The sequence below is a fragment of the Camelus dromedarius genome, chromosome X (genome assembly GCF_036321535.1).
Source record: "Camelus dromedarius isolate mCamDro1 chromosome X, mCamDro1.pat, whole genome shotgun sequence".
NCBI lineage: Eukaryota > Metazoa > Chordata > Mammalia > Artiodactyla > Camelidae > Camelus > Camelus dromedarius.
In genome coordinates this window covers 89,375,687-89,399,283 of record NC_087472.1, presented here as the reverse complement: position 1 = coordinate 89,399,283, position 23,597 = coordinate 89,375,687, and the positions used below count along the sequence as shown (strand labels likewise).

The 23,597-nt window shown below is 37.6% G+C and overlaps 1 protein-coding gene across 9 annotated transcripts in view; it reads right to left on the bottom strand.

Annotated features, from left to right (window-relative positions):
- DMD (dystrophin) overlaps window positions 1-23,597 on the bottom strand; it is a 1,947,932-nt gene that overhangs the window by 1,470,120 nt on the left and 454,215 nt on the right. For all 9 annotated transcript variants that reach the window (XM_064483309.1, XM_031445593.2, XM_064483311.1 and 6 more), the window contains exons 5-6: window positions 14,288-14,380; window positions 6,696-6,868 (exon numbers count right to left, since the gene is read on the bottom strand). In XM_064483309.1, coding sequence (XP_064339379.1) covers window positions 6,696-6,868; window positions 14,288-14,380 — 266 coding nt within the window. The remainder of the gene's footprint in view (window positions 1-6,695; window positions 6,869-14,287; window positions 14,381-23,597) is intronic.

The following is a 23,597-nucleotide window of genomic DNA, read 5'->3' as shown; positions in this document are numbered from 1 at the left end:
ACAGGCCTGGCTGGCTCCACTGGGAGATTTCTGGTATCAAATAAGGTTTAATATGGGGAGATATGGTTAGGATGGGGGATTGAGATGAGTTTGCAAAAGGCCTTGGCTATTAAAGAATTACAATTTATCCCAACAACATTGGAAACCCATTACTTAAATGGTTTTCACCTTTCCTGGATCTCAGATACTTTTGAAAATCTGATCAGTGCTATGAAACTTCAACCCAGACAAAATACATGTCCATATCTTTAAATAGAATTTACGTAGAATTTTAGGACATTTGGGTCTGTCCATGGACTCCTGCTTAAGAACTTATGCTCTGCAAGAGAAGACATTTCAAGAATGGGCTTAACTGCTATTTATCAAAGTCATAATTTAAAATAAAGGTACAGAGCTTTGTAGGAGAAAAGCAAGATGGCGGAGTAGGAGGACGCTTGTAGCTCACCCTCTCCCACAAATACACCAAGACTCACATCTACAGACCCACTCAGCCAACCAGAGCACCTGCCAAACTCCAACAGAACATCGCCCTCTTCGAAAGACAAAGATGCCAAAAATCTGGTAGGAGAAAAGGAAAAAAGAAAGAAGAAAAAGCAAAACAGTGCGGGACCAATCCCGCGGGGAGGGAGCGGCAAAGGAGGACTGGCGCTCGTTTGCTGGGTCTCCCCTCTCCAACGGAGAGGCCAGTGAGATGGAAGGGGAGCCTCCCAGGCTCAGATCTGCCCCAAGCACCCCTTGACCGACAGAACTGAGTAAAACGGTCACAAAGGGTCCCCACAACACCCAGCCCGAGATGCGAGCTGGCAGCTGGGGCTGGGACAGGCCCCCGGGGCTGGGACAGGCCGCCCGAGCCGGGCGGAGGACTGGGCCGGCTACATTGACACAGTCCCGGGGACTGCAGGGTGCTGCAAGCCGTGGCTTGGAGGGGATACAGAGCAGAACAACCTCGGTCCCCCATAAATTGTGAAAAAAGCAAAGCAACACGGCTGGCGTGCCCTGGGGGGATGGGCACCGCAGCCTTTTTCTCCTCAGACCCACGGCGCCATTACTGGCACTTCTCGTGAGAATAGAGGCAGGGCGCAGCCACAGCCACCACCTCCCCCTGTGCACAGCACCCGGGCGGGGGCGGGGCTGAGCCCTGAATCCGCACCCGGAGGCTCCGCAACGTCCTAGGCAGGACTGAGACTTGTTTACAGCCCGAGGCAGATAGGGTCTTTCTGCCCCGGTACCTCAGAGAACTTGCGCCACCAAGACAAACAAGGAGCTTAGATTTGACATGAAGCAGGGGCGGGGCCATTCTGCAGTCTTCCCCGAGCCCACCTTCGGAGCGTCAACCCACGTCAGAGCGGGCAGCTGCACAGAGCAGAGAAGCAAACGGCTCCGGGAGAGGGTGGGTGGCCACCCGCCTTCCTGGCAGTAATGCAGCACCTGACCACGGTGCTGGGAACCATAAGGCTCTCAGCTGATTTCTCTACACAAACACTACAGGCCAGAAGGGAGTGGCAAGATATATTCAAAGTCCTGAATGAAAAAAAAGATGCAGTCTAGGATACTCTATCCAGCAAGGCTATCCTTTAGAATAGAAGGAGAGATAAAGAACTTCACAGACAAGCAAAGGCTAAAAGAGTTTAGCAACACTAAACCCATGCTAAAAGAAATATTCACAGGTCTATTCTAAATAGAAAAGGAGCAGGATGCTACAAAAATGAGAAACTCATAAATGGAAAGGAGATAACTACCATGCATTACAAAAAGAATAAACACAAAACTGTAAAAGAAGACATCTAAATCATTAAGAGTGGAAGAGGGAAGCAAGGAAAGCCACTGTGGAAAACAGTATGGAGATTCCTCAAAAGACTAGGAATAGACTTACCATATGACCCAGGAATCCCACTCCTGGACATATATCCATAAGGAACCCTACTTCAAAATGACACCTGCACCCCAATGTTAATAGCAGCACTATTTACAATAGCCAAGACATGGAAGCAGCCTAGATGTCCATCAACAGATGACTGAATAAAGAAGTGGTATATTTATATGATGGAATACTATTCAGCCACAAAAACTGAAAACATAACGCCATTTGCAGCAACATGGATGTTCCTGGAGAATGTCATTCAAAGTGAAGTAAGCCAGAAAGAGAAAGAAAAATACCGTATAAGATCGCTTATATGAGGAATCTAAAAACAAACAAACAAACAAAACATAAATACAAAACAGAAACAGACTCATAGACATAGAATACAAACTTGTGGTTGCCAAGGGAGTGGGGTGTGGGAAGGGACAGACTGGGATTTTAAAATGCAGAATAGATAAACAAGATTATACTGTATAGCACAGGGAAATATATACAAGATCTTGTGGTAGCTCATAGCGAAAAAAAAAATGTGACAATGAATATATACATGTTCATGAATGACTGAAAAATTGTGCTCTACACTGGAATTTGACACAACATTGTAAAATAACTACTACTCAATTTTAAAAATGTAAAAAAAATTAAAAATAAAATAAAGGTACAATTTCATTTCTCCTTTAATTCTCATTTCCTATCCTGTTTCATCCACCAGAATTTTGTACACTTCTCAGGAAAGTACTCCAAGGTAACCAAAACAATGAACAATCTTTTAGAACCTAAAATATGTATAAATTGGGAGCTGTCTCTAGTAGTGGAAAGACTATCAGAAATAAAAATTAAATTCTAGACTATGTGGGGCAAATGGTAACTTCACTATGCAACGTCTGCCTCATCTTCATTTCTCCATCTCTCAGCAATGGAAGTGAACGAGAATATAGATGAGAGAGTATGGGAAACTAGTTTTCTCACCTACAGTACTGTAAACAAGGTTAAATGAGTATGATTAAAAAAATAGAACTGCTTCCACATTCCAGCCCTTCTCCCTTCATGCCCTTCCCCTTCACTTAAGCCAGTAACTAATCACCTGGGTGAGGAGTTATCTGAGTTATGTAATCTATTTGAGCTTCGGCGTTTTCATTTTTAAAAGAAGGAACTGTACTAAATGACCTTTGAGGTCTTTTCTATCATGAAAATCAATCTAATTAAATGTTTTAAATAATTAAAATTAATCAATTAACATTTAAAATAACTATGATTTTCAAATGCATAAAGAATTGTAAAACCAACCAACTGTAGAGGAAAGCCACATACCTTTTCCATGCTAAACCAGACCATAACTCATAAATAAGAACATGCAACCAAGATCACCAGTCTTTTGAGGAAACCATCGTGCTGAATGAGACAACATAACCTAGTAGACAAGCATAAGCAGAATCCTCCAAAAATTCATATTCTGGCTCTACTACATATTAGCTGTGAAAGGATTTCAATTGAAAATGGAACCAGAGGATATAAAATGGAGAATTTCACACAGATGTCCTCTCAAGAATGGAACTTAAGAACTGAGAGATTTTCTGTAACACCTGTTTTACAGAAGATCAAGCCTTATCTTGTAATCAGTGAATGTCCACTATGAATCTCTCCCCATCTTCAAGCCAATGAACTTACTGCTTACACTGTGGCTGGACTGTCCCTTGTTTGTGCTCCTGCCCCAAACCCTCAACGGACTCAGCTGTAACTTGCCACAGTGTGCATTTCCTGAATTGCAGTTTCTCTGTTATTCCCAAATAAATTCAATTTCTGGTAAGCTGAGCTCCCCTCAGTTTATCTCTTTATTTAGTTTGACAAGGCCAAACGGTCTTAGGTAAATCACAGAAGCTCTCTGTGCCTCAATTTCTCAATTTGTGAAACAGAGACAATGATAGTATCTATGTCATGAGAAACAGGTGGGATATTTCACTTAGTGCCTACAAAACAATAATTGCTTAAAAGCATTAACTACTATTACTTTGTTCTAAGGTTAGTTATATTTCAATTTATAGATTCAAGCCAAGGACACCTATACTTACAGAATAGATATAAATGTTACAAGCACTGTTGACACAAGAATAATTATCTAATAACAGAATGGAAGATGGAGAGGAGAAAAGAGGAGGAACTGTAAGGGTGATAATTTCCTCATCCTTCATTTCAGGTAGTCAACAGATCTCATCTATGCTTGATGAAAAAAGGTATATACCACTGTCATTTAAAGCCATCCAGGCAATAATTATAAGAATAAAGCAATTATAATATAGTAATCAAATCAGGAAATAGATGGGAATGAGAGGTAATTTTTGTGGGTTTCATATTAAAGAATAAATCCACATGTCAGAAATGAATTAATCAAGAAATAAATATATGTAATTTTGAAAACCATCAGAAGGAATAAAAGAAGTTGCTGACACTGACTACTTCTAGGAAGCAAAGTGTGATAGGTAAGGCTGGGGTCACGAAGACACGTTTTGTTTCTTTTGGTCCTTTGCCTCCCTCTCTAATGTGTAACAGTTTTTTTAAATCCATGTGCTGTGTTACTTCCATGGTAATAAATTAAAAGAAATTAGGAAGAAAATTTAATTGCAACTTTATACTCACTGCAACTTATTTGCATATTTTGAGCACATTTCTAACCAATTATCATTTGATTTTCCCACAAGAGTAGAATCTGGCTTCCTTTTAACTGCACTGTAGTAGACTTGTGTTTTAATATAATACTTTTAATTTCCTACATATTGAGATAAAATTTAGCTTTAAAGAGATATAAAGCCACTAAAAGCCTAACCTTTGACAAGGCTCTTTGTCAATTCCTATGCTCTTTATCAAGTTCATGCCTTTGCTACATAGCTTAGTCACTCCATTTTTGAAATCAGGACACCTAATGACATTCCTAAGGGTACCAATGACAATCACCCTAGAACAGAAACCTCAACCAGTTTTTTTTTTCCTTTAGATAAACAAATGAACATCTGTCAGAGACAAATAGAAGAGGGAGATGATTCATGAAAGAGCATTATCAACTGTGAGAAATCTTTTGAAAAGTAACATGTTATGTATAAATAGGTTACTGATGATTCATTCAATATGACAGAAGAATACATAAATGGAGATATTTTGAGAGACAAAGAGTAGGTCAGGGAAAGATATGATAGGGCAACCGGGATTTGTTTACTGTATTACTTACAAATATATTCAAAAATCGTGAAACAGAATATTAACAAACATAGTCTGTGACCATGCTTGCAGGATTGAAATCTTTCACTTGAAAAGAAAATGTTAACGAGCCAACAAGGACCGCATAACCTGATCCGCAATATTTCTGTTCATCTGCAAATGTGTACATGAATAGTAAGATCAGTATGTTCCAGCCCTTACTGTGAAGCATGTGGTTGCATAAATGAACACTGACTTATAATGCAGAATGAACGTCTCTATCCCTTCTCATCTGGCTGTGTTCAAGCTGTGGAATATTTTCCTTCACGTCACACTTAGGACAAACAACGTATTAACATTGCTTAATATGTCGATTGAGTATGAGCCCGCTTCCTTTTGAAAATCATGCTGCTGAGTCATTCACCTGGAAACTCAGTCTGGATGGGGTTAATTAAACCCAGCTTGAGCAAGACACCTGACAAAGACACTTATTTAGAAAGCCTCCGTTTGCTCTCAGATTGGTAAACCATGAAGAAAATTTAGATTCTGGACTTTTCTAGAAGCAAGACTGGCAGAGGAAAATGGTAGACTAGACTTGTCAGGAAAAGAAAGATCAAAGTGAGAAAAGATAAGCTGCATTGAAAACCAGAGAAGATGCAGTCCAGGGGCATTTCAAACACAGTTAATAAGGCAATGTATTTGACCCTGGGGATTGGGCTGAGTTAAAAAAGATGAGTAAGAGGAAAACTAAAGTAAATATTCCTTAGAGTAAATGAATTATACATATAATATATTCTTTAGATATTTATATATTATATATGTATTTACTGTGTAATTTTGATTTGTCTTTAACTGTTATCAATTCATCTACTGAGCTTCTTTATACAAGAAAAAGCAAACAAATATTTTGTTATCTAAGAAAATAGTGTGAACATAGTTAAGGACATTTAGTTCTCTATATCACACGGAGTTCCTTTTATAAAGATCGACAGAACAACTCTCTCTCACGCTTTATAGAAATTGCTTTGCTGTTCCAGTGATTGCTTTCTTTTGCTACTCTGAGCACTGAGTCAGAATTAATTGTGGTCTGCTCTTTGCCTTCGTTGCTAAGATGCTCAGAAATTCTTTTAATCCTGAAATACTAGAAAAAAAAAAAACCACAAGGCCTCATAGTATTTGCTATCCAAGTGTAGATCTGACAAGAGAAATGTTTCTTTTTCACATTATTAATCTGATGATGGTAATTAATTTTACTACGGCCACTCACATAAGATCTGGAACCATTTTGAATGCTATAGTTTAGGCTAATACTAACACTTTGTACAGAAAGACTGAATTTTTAGCAAAGTTAGAATATACCCGTGATTATCTGGCAGAGTCTCAATTTCAAAGTTGTTGGTCCCCTCCCCCCACCATAACCACATTCATGCTGCAGTAGTTTTAATATTTCAACAACTAAGTGATATATAAAAAATAGGATACTCTTATTCAGTGCATTCCATTGGATGGTTAGAGCAATATGGTCAACATAAATAACACGTTGCATAGAGGGAAATGATCTGGAACCATACTGGAGAAAAAAAAAAAAAACAGTCTCTAAGTCAGTATTTACAAAAATCATTCAATGTCTCAGTAGTCTCCTTACCTGTGACTATGGATGAGAGCGTTCAAAGCCAGGCCATCAGACCAGCTGGTGGTGAAGTTAATGACATTAACCTGTGGATAATTACGAGTTGATTGTCGGACCCAGCTCAGGAGTATCTTTTCACTGTTGGTTTGTTGCAACCCAGCCATGATATTTTTCATTACATTTTTTACCTATGTGTGGAAAGAACATGTTAAAAGAAAATGCATGAATGAGAACCAGACAAACTGAAGTTTGAATGTCCTAAGATTCAGTCATAAATAATGGGAGCTTTAGGGTCAATCAGTAATGAGAAATAATAGAATCTATGAAGGCTGTGTCCATGCTAATTAGTTAGGAGTCTATTCTGATTGGTTGGTGTCTGTGATATACCATTTACTGAATATGTTTAATATCACTCCTGGATTCTTCCATGTTAAACTATCAATTTTGTGTTTTTAGAATTGCTTATCTGCTAACTTTTAATGGATATGCTAGATAAGATCTGTCAGCCTTGTGAACCAATGACAAGATACATTAGTAGTTTGGGGTTTAGTAGCACTGTGGCTAAAAGAAGAATCTTGCTTTTTTTTTTTTTTAATCTAGGCTCAAATTTTGCCTTTGCTATTAAAAACTGTGTTAATGGGCAACTTCACCTTTTTTAGTCCTCTGTTTTCTTAACTATACACACAAGGTCGTTGTGAAAATCGAAGGACAAACTACATATAGGAAGATAAAACCCCAAGTTTGCACTATAACTCACAATAATGCCAATTATGTTTACTGACTTAAATTTAAAAAAAAAAAGAATATAGAAATGAGTTTTCCTATTTAAAATAAAAACAAAAAGTCAGGGGGAGGCTATAGCTCAAGTGGTAGAGCACATGCTTAGCATGCATGAGGTCCTGGGTTCAATCCCCAGTACCTCTTCTAAAATAAATAAATAAATGAACCTAATTACCTCCCTCGCCTACCAAAAAAAAAAAAAATTAAAAACAAAAAATCAACAAAAGAAAGGAAAAGATCCTTTCTTCTCTAAAACCCATAGATGTGTCACCTTGTTTTTTTGTCTATTTTTATTCAGTCTGGTTTAATCCATTATGACTTTTTTCATGGTAAGAGGTTCACATGCAAGAGAAAAACAAAGGTTACCAATGCCCTAAACGTGTAGAACTCTGGCTCACTTACAAGGCCTCCTGGATCACAAGAAGTGCCATGTAAGAAACTGCTTTTATATTAAAAAAAAACAACTATAAAGTTACAAAATATCATTGAAGATACATACACAGCATAGGTCCTTAAGGGAACACAGAAGGCACACTTCACCTCTCCAGAGAGACCTGCTCTGGTATCTAGAAGCACATTGCCCTGAGCAGCCCAAGGACCACTGGACTGCTGGTGGGTCCCCAGGGGTAAGAAAAGGTTTGGCTAGGCCTGCCGGCTACCCTGGATACTGTCAGTGTTATTTGCTTGTTTGGTACCCTTGATCTTCTGGGTCTGGTAAGCTGGTCTACGAGCTTTTCTTTAAAACAGTCTTAAAATAGTCATGTCACCCAAAGAAGAGGTGGTCTCCAAGAGTGAGTCAGTGACAGGCATCCAGACCCACTCACTCCTAGATGATGGGGCAGAGGTCAGTTTTCTCCCCGCCTCAAGAATGCAGAAGGAACTGGTGCTCCTTGAACGAAAGAATCTTGGAAGGATCATTTTCGACAAAGTGCCTGGCATGAACAGGGGCACCAAAATGCAGACAAAAACCTGGCAGGTTGGGCCTGTGCTGACTTCTGTCTTACTTGTACTGCCTGTAGCAAAATGCTTCCTGTGAGCGGGTAACAAGGCTCCATCCGCGTTGTTCCTTTGTGCTAATTTTTGGCAGAGAGGTTAAAGGGCTTCAGGTCTATAAGTCAGAGATGGGGAGACAGGGCGGAACATTTCAGAAGCCCACACATGCAGAGTGCTTAGATAGTGCTAAGCCAAGTGGTAACGTCTTGTGGGCTGGGCTCGGGAACATCACCTCAGGGCTGTGAGGAGGCCCGCTCCCGTCAGCAACTCCCGCCGCTGCTCTGAGAAATCACAGTCTCCCTCCCCGACACCCAGGGTTCCCCAGCGACCGCCCCACCTCCCGGAGTCACAGTCGGAATTCCCTACTTTCGCCTTGTCGGCTGTGGAATCTTCCCCGCGGTCTCTTTGAGAAATTCGAACGTGTTGTTAAAATTCAGGTAGAAGTCAAATGCAAACAGCACTGTGGCAAAGAAACCAAACACCTGGCTGCTTTGGAAGTCCCTCGGAGTATTCGGTGACAGCTGTGACAGAGATGGCGAAGGAGACAAGGGAGGCTGTGACACTACGTAGGAAGTCCATGAGGGACCAGCACACGCCTCGCCACTTGCTCAGCAGCTTGGTATCAGCAGAGAGGAAGTCGAGGGTCAGGAGAAACCCCAGAAGGCCGCTGCTGAGGACGCCACTTAGGCAGCAAAGGTCACGGGCGAGAGACCCAACTCCGCCAGCAGGAGGCCGTCTTGGGGCGAGCAGAGGAGGGTGCACAGCCAGGTAAGGCAGCACCGGACCAGGAGGGGCCGCTGGACTTGGCGTCTGGGTCGCGAACCAGGTTCGTTCGTGGTGGCGTTGCCACACCCCACCCCCATGCCCGGAAAGGAGGCGGAAACAGAAACTGCGGAAGGAGGAAAAGGCCTGGCGCGGCTTTGTTTTTATGAGTTGGTTTCTGGACATCTGATTCTCTCCTATGCTGTGTGCAGGTGCAAATACCATTCAGCAAGGCTGTAATACTTCCAAGTGTCATTCTTCTAACTAATCTGACGCAGAAATCCATTCTAAACGGTTTTTCTAGGTTTCAGGAATGCAGCTGACACCTCATTATAGAACAAACCGTCTACATACTCTACTAAAGAAATAATTACAAGGCTACTCCTTTAATATGTCAGGCCCCTTATCACCTACTTAAAGTAAGGGTATCAGTAAATGTGATTAGTTTTGACCACCAAGGGCTTCCCTTTCAGGAACTATAAGGTCCACAAACTACCAACACTGGGTCAGATGATGAATACCATTGTGTATTCTAAATATGACATTTTATTTCGCTTTTTCATCCATGTAGATGTTAACAAATGCCTTTGGGGAAAATACATATTATAACATCTCCAATGTTACTCCTCTCCTTTTATGAAAGATTCAATGGAAATTTTAAGATAATCTATTAAATCTAACTTTAAAATACTTGAAAAGCATTTGAGATGATGTTTGGTAAATGTGGTAATGATTTGAAGATGTGGTATCTTTGCATATATTTGTCACCATCCCTTGATAGCTAAATCTATTATTTAGAGGTGGATTATCCAGTTTTCTTAATTCCTTCCTGACCTGCTTATTTAGTCAGTTACTCAGTGAGTAAATAGGTCAAATAGTTATGTAAGATATGTAATTTTTCTCATCATATTCTAAAGTTACAAAATACACAGCCTCCATGTACAGAGATTGCAAGACGTTTACTATGTGTCCTGTGCTGAACCAGGATTGGAATCAGCAGATTCTGGCTCAGTGGTGGTGATGGATTTGCACTGATCAGCCAACCCTCCCATGATGAATGGGATTCATTTGTGAAATGCTTGGCCAGACTGCCCTCTATGTGCATAATGTTAAAGGACAACACGGTATTCAATCCAAAACTCCTTTAGCATCATTGTGTCACTAATTCAGCTTATCAGCCTCAGCCTCATCGCTGTTGCTTCTACTAGGGTGCAAACGTTTCTGAGAAAAATAATAATAATAATAAAGGGCAATGTGAGATAAGCAGTTCTTCTTTTCCTACAGAAAAGGATTTCCTACAGATTAAGGATCAGCCCTCAGTGAGACACTGAGCTGCTTCTAAGGTGAATCTTTAAGCAGAAATGTTCCCTATCCTCAGGGCTTACTGTACCTGAGACAAAGAATCAATTTAAACAAATCTGTATATGCATACAGCTATACGTCTATTTTTGAAAGGAAAAAAAATGAAACGTCTTTGAGCAGTGATTTCAAAAATGACTAGGAGTTAATGGGACAAAGAAGAGGTGATGGACATGGAGCCGCACCGCCAAGATTCTCCTTTAAGAAAGGGCTTGTTTCTCCAGCTGTTATCAGGCAGACCTCAGCCTTGAGTCCCCACGGGAACTGCTTGAATTGCAGAGGCATGAAACCTAAGGTCACACCTTCCTAGGGCAGCCCACCTAGTAACTGATGAAGGGAATGTTGTTAAGACTCAACCATTTCAGCCCCACTCAGGACAACTCTGGAGGTTCATTCTTGCTCCCAGTTCCCCATGGGGTTGAATAAAGCTCTTGTGGCTGTGCATCAATTAACATCCTGCCTACTAAACTCAAAGTCTGGTTCCCAGAATCTATCCTGTGACTAAAAGGAGTTACAGCAGAGGGGTAGGAGTGAAGACAGGTAGGAACAGTCTCCTACAAGGAAAGGATGGAAGTGAGTAAAAGGCCTGCAGAAAACCAGATCAAAACCTGTCTTGCACAGAAGGTACTAGGCAGGCAGGAGGTTACAGTAAGAGCTTTCAGCAGCACAAAATCCATCTTCCTCTTGTCTGCTGTGAACATAATAAATAATATAAACATTCCAGTGTGAAGTAGCCCTGGATAGGAGTATTTCTTTTGAGTTAGCTAGCAAAGGTGGGGGCCTGACCTCTGAGAGCACACCACTGTTAGCAGGATATGTTTTTATCTCCAGCTGGTTCCCAGAACCTAGCTGACCCCCCTAAAAAGGATGATCTGCACTTTAAAAGGAAGAAGAAAAAGATGCCTAACACACATTGTCTACTTCACAATTTTGCTCCAAGGTGCTTACTCCTCAGAACAGGCATTATTTTTCAGGCTAACAATTTCATCTGAGTGGAAACTGGAAAAACAATGACAGGGGAAATAGGGTTGGCATTCCTGAGTTTTTGCAAGTTCAAAGAGAAGGCCTCCAGAGTATGTGACTCTGAAACAGGAGTCACATCTTTCCATCTCTCCATGTCATTCTTAATCTGATAAATCTGGAAAGGATATTAGGTTGGTCACAGTGTCCTTTAATCTTTGCTGAGATTCAAGAGTTTCTTTGACTATTAAATAGGAAAGCAAATATGCACTCTTGGTGAAAATGTCTTTGGGATTGATTCACGGAGTATTGACCACGAGAAACTTTTAAAAAGTGGTTGAGTAGTTTTAGGAGAAAAGGGAGGTATGATGGAAGAGAGATAAGATAAGGAGGCAGAGGCTGGGGAGAGTCTATATCCTTGCAATCACAAGGATATGGTGATTCAAGGACAGAGATGGAAAACAGAAGACTGTAAAAGAAGTCTCAGACCAGGAAAGACTGCAAAAGCATTCCTTCTGGTATTCCTGTTGTGAAAGCCCTTCCACGTGCTAATAATAAAACATAAACAGGGTCACAAACAGATGAAGAAAATATCAGACAGGGTGGTTTTGAACCTCTATCTGGCAGTGAGTTGAGAGGGAGTTGGAAAGGGTTTTGAGGAGTAAGAAAGGGTGAGATCATATAAGAGATAGTTTGGATGATAAATACAATTAAAATAGACTTTGGGGGCTCTGAGCATGCCTAAGACCTCCCTCTGGCTTTGTCATGACCACCATCTGCACAACTCAAAGTGTCTTCTGCAAGCTGGAGTTTCTCCATGAACCATTTGTTACCAGGCTCTCAGATAAATACAGCTGATACTCCATTAGAAACTTCTGTAGCAATTTTACAGAGTCCTATATATGTCTGTTGTGTTTAATGATAAAAAAGAGGCTTGGGTTTTGTATGTCTTTTTATTTCATTTTTATAATGCTTCAGTTTTATTGTAATTTACATACACTGGAAAAGGGGGAAAAAACTTACTTCCTCAAGATAGTGTGAGAAGTACTGAGCAACAGAAGGAAACCAGTTGGCCTTGCTGGGGTGGGGAAGGGGGTGGGCTGTGTTGCCTTGCTGGTTCTGTTTGATACCATGACCATATGAAAAAGGCCCAGAATTAGGAATCTTATGAGCTATTCTCTGTTGTCTGCTGCTACGGCTTTTCTCTCTCTTCCAGTGTTGCTGTGAAATAGGACTGAGCCAGTTCAGAGTGTTTAGAATAAAAGGATATGGGAGTCAACTGGGAGAACAATATGGGTACTGAGTTGAATAGGTATACCCCGGTCTACATGCTGTCTGACTCTTCAAGTCAATTCTACTAAAGGAAGTAGTGATACCTGCTACAATAGGGATGGACCTCAAAGATTATGTTCTGTGAAAGAAGCCAGATATAAAAGAATATATATTATATGATTGCACTGGTACGAAATGTCCAAAAAGGCAGACATAAAGAGACAGAAAATAGATTAATGGTTACCTAGGGTTGGGGGTGGAAGAAGGGAGTGATGGTAAATGGACATGAGATTTATTTTTAGGGTGGTAGGAATGTGCTAAAATTAGATTGTTGTGATGATTGTACAACTCTGTAATTATCCTAAAATATTTGACAGATTGCAGTGAGGGAGAGGGGGTACTGTTTCTTCCTCAAAATAATTTGAGAAGCACTGGGTAACAGAAATAAACCAGTTTGGTATACTTTGAATTTTACACACAGAACGGGTAAATTTACTACATATAAATTACACCTCAAAAAAAAAAGCTGTTTTATTAAAAAAAAAAAAGTAATCTCTGCTAATAAAAAGAGCAGACATCTCAATTATCCTCCAAATTCTTAAAATATGACTGGAAAATTCTAAGCAACCAACATTCTTGGTATGGTATACCTCTAATGAAAATGGTGCACCGTCCTGAAGGCTTTATGTATATTCTCTTATTTAATTCTGACAGGAAATATACATGTTCATTTTTTTTTTATTTTTGATAGTAAGGGAATTATGGCCCAGAAAGGGATGGCATCATACCTAATGTCACTAAGATGGTAAATAAAGAAGTGAAAATTTAAGCCCATGTTGCTCTGACTAAAAAATATATATATATTCTTCATTAACCAAATGACCTGTGATCTGTTTTACAGAGGTCTGATAAAATACAGGCATTCAGAAGACTCTATGCTGAGCTGGTTCAGAAAAAAATGTAATTTCCAAATCAGATTATGAAGTGAGTTCGTGTGTATAACACATAAACAGATCATCATATCCCAATCATTTTTTACTGGCATTAGTTTACACTGAGAATACACAAGATTCACAAACTCTTATTCATTTGAAAGTGATTAACAGGAAAAACACCTATCTTTTTACAAAACTATGTACTTACTTTTAGGTGAGTTACAGAAGACATGTATTTGTAAAAAAATATTTTTATTAACCTATTGATAAGATTTGTCTTTTTTTGCTTCTCATCCGTACCCAGTGAAATAAAATTTCGAAAAATATTCCTGTAAATGTGCTAGAACCTGTTTTATAATCTGCTGATACTTCCCACTGCAGATGACACACTGTTTCCTGATTTCAATGGCAGCACTATGGAGATGGGCTTTGTATTGTTAGAGATACACATGTTTGTTTTGCAGGTCAAGGGTAAAAATGAAAGAAAGGATCCACAACATGTTACCTCCCCCGCTCATCCCCTAAAAAATTCATCAGAATGCTTACCTGCCAGTGGAGGATTATATTCCAAATCAAACCAAGAGTCAGTTTATGATTTCCATCTACTATGTCAGTGCTTCCAATATTCACTAAATCAACCTGTTAAAGATAAAGTGGGAAACGTGTGAAGGAAGGAGACAAAAGGTCTATTTGGAAGGAAAACAAAATGCAAAGGTAATTGCATTTAGCTGTTTTCAGAGCCTAAGCAGCATTCCAGCTTTTTCCAAATAATCTAAAAATGAGACAAATTGCATTTGTAACTACACTTTCTGTAACAAACAAGTGTCCCCAAACACGTTTACAAAGAGATAGGAAATCAATGTACTTTTAGTATATAAATAAATTACTGCAGATTAAAGAGTCTGATCAGAGTATCTCCAAATAAAATATGTAACAATGACAACTCATAAAGGATACCTACAATTAAGAAGTGCTTCCTAATACATAATTGGAATGTGAAAAAAAGGGGGGGGATTTTATCATTCCTTTTATGCTCAGAGGACTGCTGTCATAATTAGGGGTGACTGCATTTGACTAAAATGTCCTTGCTTTAGAAATACATATTAAAACACTACCAAGCAATGGAGCTAATGGCCAGCTCTCTTTTCTCTACCTCGGAGTGGGTTTGGGAACTAAAATCTGGCAGTTTTATTTTTTCAAGATAGATCTTGTCTCCTGTCATTCATGCTCCTAACATTTTTAGGTGGAGTCAGGTAACACATAACATGAGACAAATGAGCACATGAAAAGATGTTCAACATTACTGGTCATTAGGGAAATTCAAATTATAACCATGAAGAGCTAGCACTACACACTTACCATAATGGCAAAAATAAAAAATAGTGACAATATCAAATGCTGATGAGGACATGGAGGGCAATTGGGTCACTCATCTCATGCTTTGCTGGTGGAATTTTAAAATGCACAGCCCAAACATTTTGGCAGTTTCTTACAAAAGTGAACATGTGTTTACCATACCACCGAGCAATTGGGCTCTTAGGCATTTATTTGAAAACAATGAAAAGTCATGTTTATATAAAACTCTAAGTAAAAGTGTTCATACCAACTTTATTTGTAACAGCCAAGAACTGGGAACAACACAAATGCCATTCAAGGGTGAATGATTAAACATATTAGCACATCCATACCATGGACTACTACTCTGCAATGAAAAGGAACCAGCTATTGATACACACAGCAACTTGAGTGAATCTCACGGGAATTATGCCAAGTGAAAAAAACTAAGCCAATCTCCAAGGGTTACATACAGTATGATTCTATTTATATAACAGTTTTGAAAAGATAAAATTACAGAAATGGAGAACATAGTAGCAGTTGCCAGAGGTTAGGAATTGGGATGGGTTAGGTAGGGTAGGTGGCTGTGGTCATAAAAGGGCAGGACAAGGGACGCTTGTGGTGATGGATCTGTTCTGCATCCGGACCCTGATGGTAGATACATAAATGTACCCATGTGATAATGTATGGAACTAAAAACACATGCATACACAAATGCACACACATGAGTACAAGTAAAACTGGAGAAATATAAATACTATTGGTGGATTGTATCAATGTCGATGTCCACAGTAATACCATACGGTAATTTTAATGTATGTTACCATTGGGGCATAGCTGGGTTAAGGGTACACAGGATCTCTCTGTATTATTGTTTACAACTACCTGTGAATTTACAATGATCTCAAAATAGAAAAGTTAACTAAAAAAAAAAGAACATCCAGGGATACTTTAAAAAGAGAAAACATCAAAATGAAGCAAATAGGCAACTTCTGATTAAGGTCTATACAATGAGGGTGAAACTGTCAGAGCGAGAGTTGAGGGCTGAGAATTAATTCAGGTTTCTCTCCCCATTTACTATCCTAGGCTCACTGCTCCCTTTGGTTGAATTTTCTTTTAGCTGCCTCCAGTATTTTGCCATTTTGTCTTGTCCTGAGGGCACTGACCTGAGAGTTTCCCATTCATCCCCCTCTAGATAGCTTCACTAAACATCCGAGATTCATTCTGGTTAAACCTTTCATTCTTTCAGGTTCTAAACCCTTCCTGGACTAAGTCTCACTTGGACCTGTGTTTCCCTCTTGTTTCTTCCTCCAGTAAAATGGGTTCACCATTTTCTTTTTCAATGCTAAAATATATACTCCATCATTCATCTTAATTTTCTACATTTTATTAATTATAACTTTTAAAAATATGAAACTATCTGGGGAATCCAGGTGAAAAAAATAAAAAGGCTACTCTTCAGTTTAATTGTCAAATCACTCTCAATTACTCCACACATAAACTTATTTGTGGGTTCAGTGGATAATTTAATACTTAAATTTATTTTTGTCTCCCAACTATATACACATTATTGGTGGAATGCCTTAAAACAAATAAATGAGACAGAAAAAAAAATGTAGACTAACTGAAATAAAGATAAACAATCTAGATACAAGTCCATAGTTTAATTCTGCACATAATTTATAGTAGAGGGTATTGCTGAGCTATCAATCGATTAGATGTGAGGATAGGACTATATGGACTTTACAGAGAAATCAGCCTCAAGTAAATGGACAGCATGTAAATGGACATTTAAGTAAGGATCTATTAAGGAGTAGATGGGCAGAAGTCCTGAAAGCTGGTTAACATGAAAGACCTCGACTTTCCTGGGTATAGGAAAATCAAGGTGATACTGTCCTTGTAAGGTATTACATGTCTTCTTATTTCTACAATGCAGATGCTTTTCATTGGACAACTGAATTTTAGTAGAACCCCATGGAAATTGTTCCTACTTCAGTGCTGAGGTTAATTTAATATCAATATTTCAAATTACTGGTCATTCACATAGATTTGTCCTATACATGCAAACAGTAATTTGCCATGACACTTTCATTTTAATTATACAAAGTAGAATACAGTAAGTTTCTAGAATTTAGATCCCAGGGGAGATTAGTAACTCATGAGCAAGAAAGCACCTTCATCTACATTTCATTGGAGGATTCCTCATGTGGCAGCAGAAGTAGGAACTCCTCCATGTGAAAAGGCGTTATACATTTATGAACTGATTTACTGATTCATTCATTCAACAAAGACATTTTGGCTATATGTCAGGCACTGATGTACTTAGGATACAAAAGGGAAAAATATTCCTGTTTTCTGGAACTTAGAGTAAGAGTGATAGTCAGATCATGCCTTTCTGAAGATTCAATTATTTAAATGGAGACTATGTGATTTTTAAGAAATAGATATACTCAGGGAATCACTGCTGGTAGTTAAGTTTACACTTGCCGTAGGGACAATCCTGGGGAGATTTAGAGCAAGCAGCGGGCACTTAGATAGATACCAGCAATCCCTATTCACTCTTGTTCTCTGTGTGAGCAGGGAGTTGGTCCCTCCATTTCCTTATCCCCATAAAATTCCTTTTACAATCCAATCTCTATTATGTCAGGTACTGTGCTCAAGCCTGATAAAGTAGACTAAGCTAGAACCCCTAATGGCAAAAAGCTTAGAAGCATATAGCAGGTCACATAATAAAAACTAATTAAAATTAGGTAAGATCCAGAAAATCTAATTCTAGGTATATATCCAAAATAACTGAAAGCAAGGACTCGAACAGATATTTAAACACCAATGTTTAGAGCAGCATTATTCACAACAGCCAAAAGGTGGAAACTATTCAAATGTCCATTGACAGATGAATGGATTAACAAGACAGAATATTTTTCAGCCTTAAAAAGGAAGGAAATTCTGATACATGCTAGAACATGGATGAACCTTGAAAACCTTAAGTGAGTAGAATTAGCCAGCCACAGAATGAAAAACTATTATATGATTCCACTTATATGAGATACCTAGAAGAGTCAAGAACATAGAATAGAGGTGACCAGGGGCTAAGGGAGAGGGGATTAGGGAGTTTTTTTAATGGGTAAGAGTTTCACTTTGGGATGATGAAAACGTTCTGGAGATGGATAATGGTGATGGTTGCATACCAATGGGAATGTACACAATGCCACTAAATTGTACACTTAAAAATGGTAATTTGTATGTTATGTCTATTTTACCACAATAAAAGTAAATAATAAAGAGAAGCCATTGGAACACACACACAGAAACCGTAGACAATACCTAAAGGAAGGTGCATGGATATAGTCCAATAAAACTTATTTATAACCACTGGAAGAAATTAGGTAGGCAACTATGTCTCATGGGGGCCAAGCAGAGAAAAAGAAATGATTGTGACAGCATGAGCAAAAGAAAGAGGAGATGTTCAGTGTTGACTAAATCTATAAAGAAGGAATATAAAGACTGGAACACAGAAAGGGATGGGGGAGTGGGGAGGCATACTAAAAAGAAGAGCCCATGTAAAGATAGAAGAACCAGGGTAAAGGTTATCACCTAGTCGGGAATTAGAAGTGTTGTACTCAGGGACAATGTGGCATGGGTGAAGTTGTTAAACCATCTGGGGCAGGATTATGAAGAGTCTTTAAAACTCAAGGAATGCAAGGAACTGATTAGTAGGGACAGCATAGGGCACTATGATGCAGAAAAACAATAATACTAGAGAAGTTGAACAGATCTTGGCTAATTCTTAAGGGCACTGAGCAGAAAGTAGTGAAGATTAATTATAAATGTCTCTTAAACTGATACAAGGAAGCTTAAATTTTGTCAAGGACAACAAACCTTTTCACAATTATCAACTCTAAGAAATGTGCATTTTATAATAACATACTGCATCCTTAATCACAACTTTACAAGTGATGCAGTGATAAACATTTAGCCATTTGTCAATCTTTGATGAACAGTAAGAGCATAGTATTAAGTCTTAATTTTTATGAAGATATTCTGCAGACAGTTACAATCATGCAATCCAATTTATGTAACTCTCTGTTGATCTGCAATTATATCTTGTTAGTATACGTTTTTATTGTCAGTGTTACTCACTATGCCATTCTATCCAATAGGCCAGTTTTGTTGGTGGTCCTTACAACAGGGAATAATGAGCAAAAAACATGGATTTAAGTGGTGTTTCACTCATATATTCTCTATAGTGTGTGCCTTAGAGGGTAACTCTTATCATACTGCAACTAGTACCAATCATCATTCCTTTCTAAAGGTCCATACTTGATCAAGTCATGTTGTCATAGGTGGGTATTTTGTCATCTTGTAGTTGGGTTGTAAGAAATATAACTATCCCCACTTCTGAGTGATAAATTATATGCTAATCTTTGTACTGTTTTCTATGTGTGTGTGTATGTATGCATGTATGTGTGTATATAATCTCATTTTGTTCTTTTTAGAAATATTTTACTTCTTTATACATAAGACCACACATATATATTATTTTACACAAATGTGTGAGATCTTATACATGCCTCTCTATTTTTCTTTAGATAAGTTTTTTCATTTTGCTTGCCCCACTTTCTTCCTGACTTCTTTCCTAATCTAACCTAAAAAACTCCTTTCATATTTTTCTCCCTATCATATGATCATTGTATGTGTGAGTATACATGTGTGATATCATGTAGACACAAATTTATGAGGTTTTATAGTTTACAGAAAATGGCATATTATTGAAATTCAATTGACTACTACTTTTACCAAACAATAATCCCTTTTAGTCATTCATTTTAATGGCTGTATAATGTTTCATAGTTTGGCTGTATCAGAGTATTCAGCCAGTCCCCTGTTCGTAGACGTTCATTTCCAAGGTTGTGATAATGGTTTTGTTTAGATTTGCCACTTTATACAATCCTGGAATGGACATCTTGTATTTACATCCTCAGAGACTGATGCTTCTATTGTTAAAATAGCTATTCCCAGAAATGTATCTATTAGATCAAAAGGTAAATATATTTTTAATTTTAGTAGGTGCTTCTTTGTAAAAGGTTTTAGCATTTAATGTTTTAACCAACATTATATAAGAGCAGGCTCTTCCCTTACCAGAAATGGATGTTTCTGTTTTTAAATTTTGCCTGTCTGATGAGTATAAAGATATTGCACTGTTCATTTATTTCCGTGATTCCAAGTGCATTTAAAATATATTTTTCTATGGATGATGATTACAGTGTCATCTGTGAATTGTCTGTTAATATGCTTTGTCATTTTTCTATAGGGTAGTTTTCTTCTCTTTCTTAATTTTAAGAGTTCTTTGTAACTAACAGCTAACATTTACTGAGTATTTACCACATGCAAGATATGGTTATAATCAATTTCAGAGAGTTCAACACAATAGATTTTCATCATTTATATTCAAAAGTAAAATTGTCTTCTACACTTATTATTTAATTTTATGTTTATAGATTGCTAGTACTAAGGTTATTCTGACATCACAAAAGAAATTGCAGAGTTTTATCCTTTTTATATGCTCTGGATGAAATACCTTAAAATATAGAAATTATTTATTCCTTAAGGACTCTGTCAAATTCATATGTGAAGAATCCTGGCCTATTTTTCAATGGTAGACCTCTAGTAAAGTATCAATGTTTTCTGAAGTAATTAGTCTAGTTTAATTTTCTGCTAGTCTTATGTCAATTTTAGTAATTTGCAGTGTACTAAGAAATCATCCATGTCCTGGATTTTTCAAAATTAATATTACAGAATTGCTTGTAGTATTCTCTTAAGTTTCCTCTGCATCTGTGGTTACACATCCTTTCTCATTACTTATCTTGTTTATTTGCCATTCTCTTATTTTCTCTCGATTAGAAGAGGTTTATCTACTTTGTTGAGCTATTCAAAGAGCTAGCTTTTGAATGTATTCAACCTATTTTTTTTCAGTTTCCTATATGGAATTCACTTTTCACTGTTGTTTTTGTCTTTATAATCTTTTAAGGTGTATACTTATTCTTTTATTTCTACCTTTAAAAAAAATTAAGGCCATAAAGTTCTTTCTGAATAGAGCTTTTACTCTACCGACATCATCATCACAGTAAAAGCATGAGACAGTTACTAGTTTATGCACGTTTTACCAAGAGGGAAACAGACTATCAAAGATACACAAAGCTTCGACAAGGTCAGATGTTAAAACAAGTTTGGACATGAGAGATAATTCATTAATTAAATCTAGAGAATTCTCCACAAAGTGCCTTAATCTGTCTCCAAATTAATAAATATTGCATACCACCATGTAGACAAGGAATATTATTTGTTTTGGTTACAGTTTGTCTCCATACATCTCTTCTTCAAACTACCAAAAAATATAAAAAATAATACTATAAAAAATAATACTAATTAATAATCACTAAGACTCTAGAAGAGGGATACTTCGTCGTGCTTGAAAAGTATTGTTCATGGTCTTTATATCACTACTGAATGCCTCATATTGACAGTCTAGCCAATTTTAACTCTGAATTATCATATGTTTTGTATTGTTAATAATGCCCCATTTCTTACCATGCAGCTATGAGTAATATTGTTTTTTAAAATAATTAACTAGCTATTTTCAAATAATCATCACCATGTTTCACAATTGCTTCTCTGTTTTCTTTTACATATTTTCCCAAATACACACTCTGGAATTATATCTTTCAAGGATTATCAATCTAGTTTCTAAATAACTATGAAAAGGAAAAATAAAAATTAAAATATGTTAACATCTGTGTTAAATGAATAATTATATGTATGTCTAGTAAGCAAAACAAAAAACATTTACATGACATATATGTTAATAAATAGATTCACTGTGTGTGTATCAGTGTTGTGACAAGCACTAGGTGGCAGGAAATTCAATACTGAGGTCACTAAGGATACCCAAAGTTATGTTTTCCTGTCTTCCAGAATGAAAGCATCTGACACCCAATGAATAGGTGTGAAAATTGATATTGTGTGTGAAAATTAAATAGCATGCATTGAATTTTTACAGAAACAAGTTCACCTCCACATGAAGATTGGCTTTAGGAGTTTCTGAAAACAGGACTAAGACATTACTCAAAAAGTAACAGTAGGTTCTGGCTCAGAATTTTGCAATGTTATTTGTGGAAGATGTTGTATTAAACATAATTCTGGAAGATAAAAAATTCTCACCATTTGCCTTGATATAATGGAATCTTATTGTGGCTCCAGTAGAATATTTAAATGTGAACTCTTAGGAAAACATCCCTTGAGTCAAGATGAGCACGCTATTAAAAGAAAAAAAAAATGCACCTAGGAAACCTAAGGAATTAGTTTTTGGAATACAGCAGTCTATTGTTATCCATTTTATAGTAGTGAGAACACGAATTGAAGGGAATTCCTATTCCGTTCCCACACTAGTATTTAGACTTAAATATCTGGTTTTGTACAAAAATTTATATTTAATAATTCTATGATGCATATACAAGTATTTCAGACAGCACTGTTACTTCCTGGTGTTCTATTTCCTAAATTAGTTTGCTAATCACTGGGCATGACGAGCAATTTTCTTCCATTGCTTATTTGAGAGAATGTTTGTTTCATCCCAGGTTTTGTTTTATCCCCAGTTCCTTCAAGGTGTGGATGCAATCCAGCATTGTCAATAATATTTTCCACAAGCTAAATTTAGATATCCCATGGTGGTTATAGTGAATATATACATAATGAGGAACATTTGACATAAAAAATAATTGCAATAACCAAGTCAAATAATGAAAATGGAACTTCTTAGGGTAGAACAGAAGGCAAAAGAGAAGAAAAAAATATAAATAAAAGCCAAGGAATAATATTCCTGTGATATCTCTGACAAAGTTCTAAGGAGTAAATCTCTTACATTTTTTCATGCTTTTTAAAGTTTTGATGGTGGAAGGGAGATGGATAAACTTTTCCAATTTTAGTTTGTAAATAATTTAAGCATTTGCATTTCTAACACAGATGTTGTAGAAAGTTATATCTCATTCAATAAGGGAACTATTGCCTTTCCAATAAATTATATCTGCCACTTCTTGCCTCTTTTGGGGGGTGGTGGTAACTAGGTTTATTTATTTTGTTTTTAGAGGAGGTACTGGGAGTTGAACCCAGGACCTAATGCATGCTGAGCATGAGCTCTACCATTTGAGCTATACTCTCCCCACTTCTTGTCTCTTAAACAACCAATGAGAAGGATATTTCATAGCTACAGGTACTAATGAAAACACATCTTGTACCATTTAGCCAATTGATACTAGGTTAGGGGTAGGAGGTTCCTCACAAGTTTCAAAGAATGTGGTTCTTCCAGATCACTTCAGATTTCAAGATTTACCCTAAGGAGGGGTCATTTTTGTTCCTTAATATGCAGAATACAGTCTGAGCATTTATTTTAATTAGGCATGGGGTAAGGGATAAGGGTAAGCCGTCTTTGTACTTATCAGTCTTGGTATGTGAGTTTAACTGAAAA